The following is a 12,295-nucleotide window of genomic DNA, read 5'->3' as shown; positions in this document are numbered from 1 at the left end:
TCGAAGACCTGCAAATGACTCAGGGGCCGCGGGCGGCCCTGGAAATGCCTCCATTTGAGCTGGCTGAGGCAGGCGCTCACAACCAACATCATGGATGCTTTGGAGACCATGGCAAGGATAGAGACGACGGTGTTTGGCTGGAATAAGAATGTCCACCATGCCAAGGCCCTGCCATTTGACTGTGCCAGAACGACCAGCATGGCGATCATGGCCGCGATGCTAACGGCCACCGCTACAATTTCTCCCCACCACCATGAACTGAATATCGCCCTTCGTTCCCTGGCAGAACCACGAGACTCCAAGTTCTGTGGACATTTGGTATACCCGGAATCCGAATCTTGCAGAATCTCATGGGGGCCTTGTAGGTATTCATCATATTCTGGCCCCATTGGCGAGATCACGTCGAAAGGTGTGTCGCTCGATTCCCTTGTCGAAAACACCGAAGATGTGGCTATGTCGTTCTTGGTCCAGGGTGAGGTTTCCTTTCATTCACCCCGGTGGAATTTGCTGGATGTAGGCATTGCTTGTGACCACGAAAGACAGAGATAGGCAAAAGAGAGAAGAGTTGAGAGGGAAAAGATTTTGACAAGACAAATCCTCGAGGGGCTGAAAGGTTGAAACCAAAAGTGGAAAGAAAAGAAGAAAATCACCCATACCTCAAATATCCGCTTCTGATCCTACCGAATACAGGCAATGCAGGCATCTAGACCCCAGACCCATGTTATTGCTTGACACGATACCATTTTGATTCGCCTACACTGCATTTTGACTTGCAAAACTTCGCTTAGTGCTTACTGTGGCAGAGTGTTATGCTTACTACAGTATGTCGATATTTAATGCTGCTTTTTATGGAGCCTTAGGCAGCTGTAACTCAAGCTTCAAGGGGACTACATACATAAACATTCTCATTTAATCTCTACGAGAGAAGGATGTTATGCTTGTCTCATATCTTAAGCTAAAATGTAGTGAAGAGCACCTTGTCCAGGCTCAGGTTAGTCTTTGCTACGTTTAATAAGTACATTGGTAAACATAGGCACTCACTATCCACAGCACTGTCAAAGAAGAGGAGGCATATGAGTTTAGGAGGTTATCCCAAAGGAGGTTATACCACAGGAGGCTTTTCTATAACTCGGGCTCAGTTGATGTTGAGGTCACGGGTCACTTGAGCGCAAGCGGCATTCCGATTGCGAGAGCTAGACGGCTATACCGGAAGGCCCTGCGTTGTGCACATTTCCTCCTATACGGGTAGATCTGGCCGGAAGTGCAGGTGATCTTGACGGTTGCTGGAGAAGATTGCCGAGGATTGCAATGTCACGAAAGGCCCACGGAAGTTGACAGGGTGCGAAATGGATAATAATGATTGTAAATATACATTTCTGAAACATCCAATATCCATCTCTCGAGGATTTACTTCCTCTCCTGCCATGCCTCTCCTATTGCACAGCCTTTGCCTTTTCCGCCTGCTGTGCTACCTATGATTTTTTGACCGATGTTATACCAGGAGAGGGGAAGAAGTGAAAACAAAACGCCAGCGTAGCCTCGAGCGAGAGTGTTTCCTCCATCGGTGGCCAGCATCCCAGACTGTGTCTCAAAAAACAAAATTCCCCGAGGCCAGGACTCCGGCTGTCCCGAGCAAACCCAAAAAGAACGCCATGCTTTGAAATGATTGGTGATGGTATACAGAAAATGCAAGACGCGTCTTAATAAAACGACGTCCTGTCGTCTCCCGTCAAACTCCCCGGGTCGGGGCAAGCCGGGTCACAGGCCTTCTTCCCTGGTCCTGCGCGTCAGGTCCATGATGCCTTTGACACCGTTGTTGCGCAAGCGCTCCAAGACAGCCCGCATGCCCTCGCGGCTCCTGCCTAGTTGATCCTGGGTCTTCCGGCTCGCAATGTTCTCGATGCTGCGTTGGATGATGGTCTTAGCCAGCCAGCCGCCTTGAGCATTGGCCTCCTCGGACTTTTGTCCAATGCGTTCCCGGATGCGCTCGCCGACCCTTGACCGGAATATGGTGGTTGTGGCGACATCAGTGCTTGTGGTGTTGGCCGCGGGCAAGGTAGGCGCCGTAAAATCCTGCTTCTCCACGACGGACAGCACGCCCACGAAGTCCAGGTTGCGGCTCTCCGTCTTCATCCATCCATTTTTGATGTCAACGACACTGGTCTCAAGGATATATGATTTCTTGTCACCACCGCCACCAGTGATGGAAGCGGGAAGAAGCTTGACGATGGCGGAGGGGATACGTGACTTCTTCAGGTGGATGCGGGTGGTGTGCAGCTGGCCTGTGGCCGGGTCGACGTGGCTGGAGATGGTGGTGCTGAGAACGTGGGCAGCGAAAGGGTTGACCTGCGGAGAGCAGTAACGGAGGAAGTAGGCGAGGGTGACGGTAGGGAAGGGGTGAGCATAGGTGTGGTTCTGGGTGTGGGTGAGAACCATTTTGGCGGTTGAAACAGGCTGTGAAAGCGGAGCCGTAGGGATTTGGAGGGGCAGGATCTGGCGTTTTTGGTGTCTTCAGATCTAATATTGCCTTCAAACAATGTTTTCAGGTGTGAAGGGCGTCCTCAAGAGGTATGATTTGCAACGTGGAATCTTGAGGTCGTGAGGCCGTACGGTTGTGCGGCACGTGAAGCCCGGCAGGGAGAGCTCGAGGTGGGGAGGGGGGGGCTGGGCTTTTTCTTGCGGGTGCCAATTCAAACGGAAGCTGCTCGCTCCATTCGGAGCCGGAGAGCTTGGATGTCGGCCAGTGCAGATAAGGTTTCAGGACGAGACGCAAGGGCTTGCGGGACGGATGCGGCTGTGAGGTGGTGATGTCGTCAGGTCAGTCGAGGAGGGGAGGCAAAGTTGCGGAGATGGTATGGCATCGAACGATGCACTGACAATCTGACAATCTGGGGTAGCGGGAGCTTGGGCGTTGATTTTCCTCTGCAGCAGGGGAGGGGGGCCGGCGCACTGGCTGCCAGCCAAATCAGAAGAGGCGAATTGTCACACGAGTCGGCAGGCTGCAGAGGGCCGTCGGAGCTTGCCAGAGCTGATCCGGGTGGCAGGGAGGGCGGAACGGGGGCGGCCAGATTACAGGTTAGTGTGCTACTGCCTCTGTGAGGGATAATGGCTGCGGTCATAGTGCTTAACTAACAGGCAGACTCGCTGCGGTCACATCCTGCCACGGTGGAATGCGGCCGCAGCGACGGGTGCTGCCCCAGCCTTGGGAGTTCGACTCGCAACACATTAGTGTGCGCGTGATCCCTGCGTAGACACCCTCATTTCGGACCTCAGCTGGAAGAGCAGGCACCTACTGCGGTAGAGTTTCTACTGTACAGAAACAAGGCCGTAATGAACACTCTAATAACGGCCGGGAGAAGGGAACGGCAGAACTGGCCACAAGTGAAAGTTGTTAGAAGTGACTGGAAGTGGCTGACATAAGCGGCCGCGCTAGAACAGCAAAAGGCCCCAATTTATCAGCCAGCCAGCCAGGCACTCTTGCTGCACCCTGCGTCAAGTTGTCCCTCTCGTTTCCCGCTCGCTCTTTCACATCTTCTTCCTGCGACACTCCACCTCCCCCGTCAATCACCGCTCCCTTTGACCACCTTCTTTCATCGCAACGACCATCGCAGCCCACTCCGCCCATCGAGCTGCTGCGCTTCTTTGATCGCGACCGCTCATTTGAGGTCGACACAGGGCGTCTGTCTGACACTGCGACCTTCGCGCGTTGCATCCGCGCACTACTCACCGGACTTGCTCACCCACAGTCTACCGCTCCCCGTGACAAGACAAGTCAAGACAAGACGCTCCCAGTTTCTGTTCCCCTCGACCCCGCCTCGCATGAGACGGCGATCCTTGTGCTGCTAGAGTTTTCGCCTGGGTCATTCTGGCAAACGGGAGGGCTTGGCCTTCGAGGAACTTGACACTTTTGGGCGACTGTTGAGGGAGGGTTTTGCTATTCAGCCGCTTCGTTTCGATTGATTTCGAAGACTGGGTGAATAGGCGGCCTGCTGGCAGATTGTAATAATTTTTCTATCCATTATCCGCTGGGCTCCCCATTCAACAAGTATTGTCCTTTCGAGTACAATCAGAATTGATATTTTCCCCGCTTTGCAAAGTCTGGTCAAGTTGAAGCAAAAAGAAGCGATTTTGAGAAGCCACTCGTCTTGAAAAAAGACCAGAAAAAGAAACAAGATCAAGAACACACACCAACTACCTTATTACGTTCTCCCTTGTCGTGCGACCATCCTCAAGACCCTTCAACCAACACCGCTGCTCTGCACAGCACCTAACTTCTAGTGCCTTTGAGTCTCTTGCGTTCTTCGCTCGTTTGCGGACTCGCACGCACTTGTGCTCAACAACACCACCAGACTGCATCATCTCAACCGACTTCCCCTCAAACCAGTAATCACAGGCCAAGATGACGTCCTCAGTCTTTGTCAAGTTTATGTCGCAGAAGGAGCCGCGACGAATAGAATTCGACGGCACCGGCATATCCGTCTTTGAGCTGAAGCGCGACATCATCGTCAAGAATGGCCTCGACAGGAGCGGAACAGATTTCGACCTTGCCCTCTACAATGAAGACGGAAGCGAAGGTGAGTACGGAGATAGATTCTTGATGGGAGCGGCCATGCTGACTTTCGTAGAATACGACGATGACACCACCGTCATTCCTCGTTCGACCACGGTGCTCGCTCGGCGTCTCCCCGCCATGAGGCCTGGTGCCGGACGTGCCGCTCGCTATGTCTCTGGGAAGATGCCCGCCAATGCAAAGAACGCTTCACGACGGGAACAGGCTACCAAAGCAGCAGCAGCAGCCAAGTCGCAATCCGATGCCATCGCCAAGATGGCCTCCGCTATGTCCGAAGAGGAGAAGGTAGCGGCCATGTTCGCAGCACAGGGAGCGGAATGGACTGCCCAACAGGAAGAGATGTCTCACCAGCAACCTGTCTACAAGCCAGGTTCCAAGAAGCCCGCCAACGTTCCCGATCACGAGCCTCCAAACGGCTACGTCTGCCACAGATGCGGCGAGAAGGGTCATTGGATTCAACAGTGCCCTACCAACGACAACCCCGAGTACGACAACCGCCCTCGCGTCAAGCGAACCACTGGCATCCCCAAGTCATTCCTGAAGACCGTGGATAAGGCAACCGTTCTCGCTCAAGGGGCGGACGGTGACGACTCCAAGACGCCTGCTGGAATCATGGTGAACGCGGACGGAGAGTTCGTGATCGCGGAGCCCGACAAGGCATCGTGGCAAAAGTTTCAGGCCAAAGCACAGGGCTCTGCCGAGGCAAAGAAGATTGCCGCACAGGGTGAGAAAGAGCTGCAGGAGAGGGGCTTGGAATGCGACATCGACAACAAAATGTTCATAGACCCAATGAAGACACCCTGTTGTGCGAAGACGTATTGCAATGACTGCATTACTAATGCGCTCATCGAGGGCGACCTGGTCTGTCCATCATGTCAGACGGAAGGTGTTCTCATCGACGACCTAAAGCCTGATGAGGAGGCGACGGCCAAGATCGAAGAGTATCTCAAGGAAAAGGAACAGGCCAAGAAGGAACGGTCCAAAACCCCCGAGGCAGCCAAGTCACCTGCTGCCGATGAGTCACAGGAGATTAAGAAGTCTGAGGAACCCGTCGACGGCACAGACGGCCTGCAAAAGGTCAAGGCCAAGTCACCCACTCCTCCCTCGGCGAAGTCGCCAGCTGGTGACGCGTCCTCCAAGTCAACACCAGTCAAGAAGGAGGACTCGCCCGCTGCCAACGGCAACCTGCCGAACTCCAAGAAGCGGCCGGCGGAGGAGCCCGCCGTAAATCAGCCGGACATCAAGATCCCCAAGGGCCCCAAGGCTATGATGCAGAAGCAACAGCAGACGCAGCCACAGCAGCAGATGAACGGCATGATGCCCGGTTTCATGAACATGAATGGAATGAACGGCTACTCGCCCATGGGTGGTATGCCGATGGGCATGAATGGAATGAACGGCATGCCGCCAATGGATATGTCGATGGGCATGAATGGAATGAACAGCTACCCACCCATGGGTATGCCGATGGGCATGATGAACGGGTACAATATGAACAACAACTACAATTCCATGATGAACACCCCCATGAACCCCATGATGATGAATGGCGGGTTCAACAGCAACAATGGTCCCGGCATGAACGACGGCGGCTTCCACACTGGTCCTAGCGCCATGAACGGTGCTGCGCCTAATCGCTTCAATGGCCCGATGAACGGTGGCGGTCCAGGTTTCAACCGCGGCGGTCCACCTACTGGGCCTAGACAGCCTAATTTCTCTCAGGCGGGCAACAGCGGCAACGGCAATGACGAAGACGCGTACTTCCGGAAGCCGCTCAACCCTCACCGTCACCAGAATCGTCAGCGCCGAGTCAGGCCCAGTGATTACCGTGAGCTCTAGGCGGGCGACGTGAAGGCGACACCTCCATTCCGGGGTTGCCGGCCACGTTAGGACATCACGACAACCACGATCGGCTGTACAGTATCTTCCCACTATTCATGTTTGCGACTGAGGCATACATTTCTCTGGCTTGTCGCCACGGGACAGCCACGGCGTTGATCAGGCGATGCGGTGTAGCATGACAGGCGTGCTATCTTCAGTCTCGCGGAAGGAGGGGGATCAGTACAATCTTCAAAACAAAACGACTTGCATACGGAGAGGCGTTGGCGTTTTCGGTCCAGCAGGAGCACTGCAAGTGCACCTAGGCTGATGGAATTGGAAGAAAAGGGCGCGATGCCTGCTGGTTGATTTTGACTCTACGCGACACGCACTTTCAGGAACGTCACGGCTTGTTCTCATCAAAATAAGTGCCGGCGTTGGACAGGACTCCCTGGATGGTTTCCGCCAGGGCAGGGTAACTGAAAGAAGAGGAGAATCGATTGCCCCAGATAGACGAGCACGCTCAACAATTTACGAGTTTCATGAATGCAATGACGGTTCTCCTCAACACTGTGTTCTACTTTTCGAGTGACATGTACCTCTTGGTGATCTTTAATGTGATACTGGTGACTCCGACGAACCTGATTCCGCCTAGATTCATGTATTCCAACGACAAGAGACTGGAATTCGATGGACTTGACCATCCGTAGAGACTGGAGCACAACATCGCCACATTGTGATTGAATGCTTTTGGTTTTCACGCTCATTATTATGGCTGTCGAGCGCCCGTGTTCTACCTGCACCCGAATGGCTGTCTATAATACATCCCACAGGCTGAACAACACGTTTCACACCCCTCCACCCATCCATCCACCCACACCGCCCCTATGAGGGTGGCACATATGGCTTGATCAGCATCTCGGAGAAGCGGTCGAGCTTCTCCTTGCCCCTGACCTCCTCGACGAGCAGGGGCATCTTGACGACGTTGAACTCGTCGTAGAGCTCCTCGATCTGGTCGAGGTACTTCTTCTGCATCTTGCGGCGGGCGTTGCACTGCTCGCACTCGCTGCCCGGCCTGGGGAAGAGCAGCTGGTTGACGACGATGGAGTGGGGTATCGATGCCGTACGAGGCGAGCTCCTGGATCATGCGCTCCGTCTCGTAGAGCGACAGGAACTCGGGGATGCAGACGCACACGAAGGTTGTGAGGGCCTCGTCCTTGAACTGGGTGTTGACCTCGGAGATGGTGGCGCGCAGCGACTCGAGCTTCTCCATCATCTCGCCCAGGTTCTGGCCGTTGGGGAGGGCGCCGCCCTGCGAGCCCAGGAAGCCGTTGAGGAGGGGCCCGTACTGCGACGACAGCTGCGAGACCTTTGCCAGGGCCTTCTCCAGCACCGAGGGGAACTGCAGGAAGCGCAGGGTGTGGCCCGTCGGGGCCGTGTCGAAGATGATGGTCTCGTACGACAGGCTCTTGACCTGCTTGAGCACCTCGGCGAAGCTCATGGCCTCGTCGATGCCCGGGATGGCGAAGGCGAGGTCCTGCATCATGCCGCCCATGCCGCCCATCGCGTCTTGCCCGGCGTCGCCGTCGGCGCCCTGGCCGGCGAGCAGGTCCTGGATGCTGCCGTTGGGGTCGATCTCCATGGCGGACAGGTTCGTGAAGCCGTCGATGAGGCGGGCCTCCTTGCCGAACTTTTGCGAGAAGGCATCGGACAGGTTGTGGGCTGGGTCGGTCGAGATGAGCAGGACGCTGCGGCGGACCTTTGCGAGCTGGATAGCGAGCGAGCACGAGGTGGTGGTCTTGCCCACGCCTCCCTTGCCGCCGACAAAGATCCAGCGGAGGGAGCGCTGGTCGAGTATGGACTGGAGGGTGGGCTCCAGCGCGTCGTCATCGACGTCGATTAGGGCGGTGGAAGACATGCTGGGTTTGGGTGTGGTGCGTGGCTCGTTGGGGGGGGGGGTCGATGCGGTGCGTTTCTGTCGACGTTTGACCGCCTGGCTGGTGGGGTCTCTGACTGACAGCTCTCTCGTGTAATGGGGTTGAGACAGTTGGCGCTGTATGGGTGGGGAGCTTCGTGCGAATCGACCGTTCTTGGGTGGCTAGAGAGAGGTGGCCAGGCTGTAGCTGTGGTGCCTTCTCGTGGCTTCTGGACTGGGAAAGAACCTGGTTCGGTGCGTGAGATGCGCTGGAGGGAGACCCTTGGCAACGTCACCGGCGGCGTGTCGTGGGATGGTGGGGTGGCGCGCAGCCGCTTCGGCTCCGAGCGGTGTCCCGCGATCTTGCACATGTCCGATCACTTTGAGCCAGATAAAAGTACCTATTTATTTAATGGATGTTCGACTCAGTACGAATATGCTTGGAAACTGCGAAATCTAGTCTATTCGACTCATCTGGGGCACGTTTTTGTGATTAACGGAGTATTACTCGTTCGCCAAGGCACAACGGCAGGTTCCTTACAGCTCTGGGGGCGGACAGCGGCGCAAGCTTGGCCTGCGAAGTTGGCAGAGTTGGGAGCTGGTCCCTATATAGCTTAGGTAGAGTTGGAGCACAGCAGCCCACCAGCCAATTCATCTCGACTTGGAAAAAAGGCGCTGTGATTTAATTGCCCAGGATATCAATATCGAGGCCAAAACCTTACTGCTAGAGCAAACCTCAGCCCAAACGAGACCACTCGCAATACAAGCACTGGCAAACAACCGAGCCCGTCCTGCTGGTCTCTCTACTCTGTGTGTGCTCTCTACCCCGCCAGAGCTGAGAATACTCCGTCACTTACACCGGAATCAAGACTACCAACCACCATCGCCAAACGACCAAAGCCTCCTCAACTCTGAAGCCCAACCACCCACAGCCTCTCACAATGGCGTCCGCCACCAAGGCCCCAATAACCTGCCACATCCTCGACACAACCGTGGGCGCCCCAGCCAGGAACGTGCGGGTGCGGCTACAGCTGACGTCGGACACGACCAGCGCCCCGCCCAGCAACGGCGCCAGCGGCAGCAGCAGCAACGGCGCCGCCACCAACAAGCACCCGTCGGGCCTGCCCATCGTCTTCGAGTCGTCGACCGACGACGACGGCCGCGTGCGCACCTGGCTGCCCTACAGCAGCCCGGAGACCCCCGGCGAGGTGCCCGTCTACATCCTCGAGGACGTGCTGGGCGACATCCGCGGGCCCAGCCGCTGGACCCTGCGCTTCGACACCGAGGGCTACTTCTCCGCCCAGGGCAAGGACACCTTCTTCCCCGAGGTCACCGTCGTCTTCGAGGTCAAGGAGGGCCAGCACTACCACGTGCCCCTGCTGCTGGCCCCCTATAGCTACAGCACCTACCGTGGCAGCTGATCAGGGGCTGGTGGGTTTTTCCGGGAGGGGAGGATTGCCGGCGGGGATGGCGGAGGACGAGGGGGGCCGCAGGCTATGGATTTAGGGGGACCTAGGCTGGTCGCGTGTGTTTAGTTGAGAACCGGATACGCATCGTCGGCCGTTGCATAGCAGTGAACCTCCTCCCCCTTTTTTTCACTTGGGCATCGCCGTCAGACGAATTCAGCATAGAACCAGGCACAATCAAAGTCGTCGTTGATTTCTAGTCATCTTGTTTCGGATTAACAAATAAAAGCTAGGCTATGCAGCGAGTGTGACGAAGAATAGCTAGGTAGTACTCTATAGACAACTATTTGTGTATGTCTCTCGAGTTTAGGTGATAGGGGTCTGACTCGCACACTGCACTCGTTTTCTCTCTCCTCCTCCATGTTCTGTATTGTTTGTTTTGTGCATGCGAGGTTCTGTTTATCCCACCCAACTGGTAAAAGAACATCGTCACTTCCTCGTCCGACCCTGCCCAATCCAAGCCTTCCCTTTTCCCAGATCATTCCGGTTTCCAAAAAAAAAAAAAAAAAAAAAAAAAAGTAAGTCAAATACCCAACTCCGTGCTATCGCTTTAGAAAATATCAATTTGCTGCCGAATACTTGGTGGCGTCCAAGTGTTTTTGTTGCAGGGGAAGCCTCTTCGTTCATCCTGTTCTTCTCCTACGGCAGGTAGGCGGTGTACCGCAGGATTCTTCGCTGCTCTAGGATCTGTGGTGTGAGATGCCCAGCCTCTGCATGAAACCCTTCTTCCTTGACTTGGCAGAGGAGTTGTCGCTCGATAACCGCGACCGGAAGTTGTTCTGATCGTGCTCCATCGACTTCCGGTTGTCACCCGTCGAGGTAGAAGCGAGACTAACGCCGCCATCCTTCGATGGTGGTCTGGCCATGTGTCCCACAGCTGGCGTCCCGGGGATGGTCGGCAGTCTGTCGAGGTCCTCCCTCGTGGGTGAGGATTCCGAATCGCTAGTCACAGCAACCATGTCGCTGTACATCTGCTCCATCTCGGGCGTGATAAGACCGTGGCTGATGGTGCGCTTGTTCTTGGCGCGGAAAGAGCGCCGTTGTCGGGATTCGACGCGGCTGATGGAGATGTCATCTTGCGAAATGCAGGCATTCGGGGACGTGTCTGCATCGGGGTGCGGCAGAGTCGTGTTGCGGCCTATCAGGCTGGTCAATATGACAATTGAAGATCCCACGGTTGGAACCGAAACTTACTGCCGCAGAAAGGCTCAGGAAAGCCGGTCTCTCGGCTCCGAGGCCGTGACGATGTGTCACTGTGGGGCATGGAAGTCATGCTGCTGGTCTCCAAGGTGCTCCAGCTGGAATGGCGAGGAGTTCGACGAGGCCTGCGGACAGAAACCATTTTTGTTCAGCTTGATGCCCACGTAGTAGTGATTCGTGAGAAGCGAGAAGCGAGTAGACAGCAATGCGTGTCTTTCCGCCACGTCAAGTCGGGCCCGTGAAATATCTCGACGGAAGACCGGGAAGAGGCACCACTCGGCTCTTATTGTCCCCTGCGTGTAGATTGCAATTGCGACCTGCGCACTTGTAAAGTCGGGTAATAAATGAAGAGGCGAAGACAGCTAAAGAAAGGATACAGTGGGTATTCTCATTTCACCACCACTCGGCAACTCAGGAAGGGTAGCGAAGAGGGGATCGATGCCACCAATAAGTGAGAATAGTGTAAGTGCCACGAAAGAGATTTGAGACGGGTCGGTGATGCTTTCAGCGGTCCGAAGATTCTGGAACAATTGTTGAATCTTGCAAAGAAGGCTTTTCAAGTGGGACAAGAAGGCCTATTATCAGAGAGGCTGCATTGAGGCTGCCGTGAGCCGTGTAGCCGTGAGCCGATCTCATTGTTGGGACCCATGCCAAACAATTTCAAGCACCCATGGGGCAATTTGAGAGGCGAGCCATCGGCCGACTGGGCCTGAATTCCCACCCTCAGGCGCCGGCTGCAGAGAGCCCAGCGCACTAGGGGAGCAAAGTTGAGTTCCAGGCCAACTTGTGTGGCCGTCGCAGGCCTTTCGAGCCATCCGCTTGGATGGGAGGGCGCGTCTCCAGATGCCTGCGCCGCTGTGGAAACGAGTGGTGTAGAGAAGAGGTCAGGAAGCATCGGAAGGCTGAGGCTCACCTAAAATGGTTTAGCGGGCAACCAAATGGTGGAGCCGCTGGTGGATGAACAACGAGTGGCGTGGCGGCCGTTTAACTGGGGCAGCCCTCGGGGCTTGGCGGACGGTGCACCGGCTGAACGGCACGGATGTCTTTTGGGTTGTCTGGGGTGGTCTGTCTGGTCCCTGGAACCGGCTTCGCACACGTCGACCTGGGTCTTGACCCACCCGGGCTGTTTCTGGCCTGTCACAGAGACGGGTTGGACTGTTTTGCGGTCAAGATGTTTGCGATGACTGGCTGTCTTTTCGGAGTCTGATGGACTGTCGAGAATCGGTTACGTGGCGTGGCCAGATAGCTGGTCCAGCAACGTGAGCAGGAAGAAAGTCGAGTTGTTACGTAGCGCTGACTCGTCTTTTGCGAGGACAGGTTTGAGGA

The 12,295-nt window shown here is 55.6% G+C and overlaps 5 protein-coding genes across 5 annotated transcripts; 2 read left to right on the top strand and 3 right to left on the bottom strand.

Annotated features, from left to right (window-relative positions):
* Positions 1-1,758: 1,758 nt before the first annotated feature.
* On the bottom strand, positions 1,759-2,436 carry INS49_012919 (uncharacterized protein; the record flags this gene model as incomplete). The annotated part of the gene is made up of 1 exon (XM_043173621.1): positions 1,759-2,436. The coding sequence occupies one exon, from the start codon at positions 2,434-2,436 to the stop codon at positions 1,759-1,761; it is 678 nt and encodes a 225-aa protein (XP_043022918.1).
* Positions 2,437-4,399: 1,963 nt separating this feature from the next.
* Positions 4,400-6,409, top strand: INS49_012918 (uncharacterized protein; the record flags this gene model as incomplete). Its single annotated transcript, XM_043173620.1, has 2 exons — positions 4,400-4,574; positions 4,626-6,409. The coding sequence occupies 2 exons, from the start codon at positions 4,400-4,402 to the stop codon at positions 6,407-6,409; spliced, it is 1,959 nt and encodes a 652-aa protein (XP_043022917.1).
* An 864-nt stretch (positions 6,410-7,273) lies between these two features.
* On the bottom strand, positions 7,274-8,306 carry INS49_012917 (uncharacterized protein; the record flags this gene model as incomplete). The annotated part of the gene is made up of 2 exons (XM_043173619.1): positions 7,274-7,463; positions 7,516-8,306. 2 exons carry the CDS (start codon positions 8,304-8,306, stop codon positions 7,274-7,276), a joined length of 981 nt encoding a protein of 326 aa, XP_043022916.1.
* A 938-nt stretch (positions 8,307-9,244) lies between these two features.
* Positions 9,245-9,724, top strand: INS49_012916 (uncharacterized protein; the record flags this gene model as incomplete). Its single annotated transcript, XM_043173618.1, has 1 exon — positions 9,245-9,724. The coding sequence occupies one exon, from the start codon at positions 9,245-9,247 to the stop codon at positions 9,722-9,724; it is 480 nt and encodes a 159-aa protein (XP_043022915.1).
* Positions 9,725-10,449: 725 nt separating this feature from the next.
* INS49_012915 (uncharacterized protein) lies at positions 10,450-11,042 on the bottom strand (the record flags this gene model as incomplete). The annotated part of the gene is made up of 2 exons (XM_043173617.1): positions 10,450-10,907; positions 10,964-11,042. 2 exons carry the CDS (start codon positions 11,040-11,042, stop codon positions 10,450-10,452), a joined length of 537 nt encoding a protein of 178 aa, XP_043022914.1.
* Positions 11,043-12,295: the final 1,253 nt, after the last annotated feature.

The sequence above is a fragment of the Diaporthe citri genome (assembly GCF_014595645.1).
Source record: "Diaporthe citri strain NFHF-8-4 chromosome Unknown scaffold_6, whole genome shotgun sequence".
Lineage (NCBI taxonomy): Eukaryota > Fungi > Ascomycota > Sordariomycetes > Diaporthales > Diaporthaceae > Diaporthe > Diaporthe citri.
Note: the sequence above shows the minus strand (reverse complement) of the source record. Positions and strands in the feature narration are given on the sequence as shown.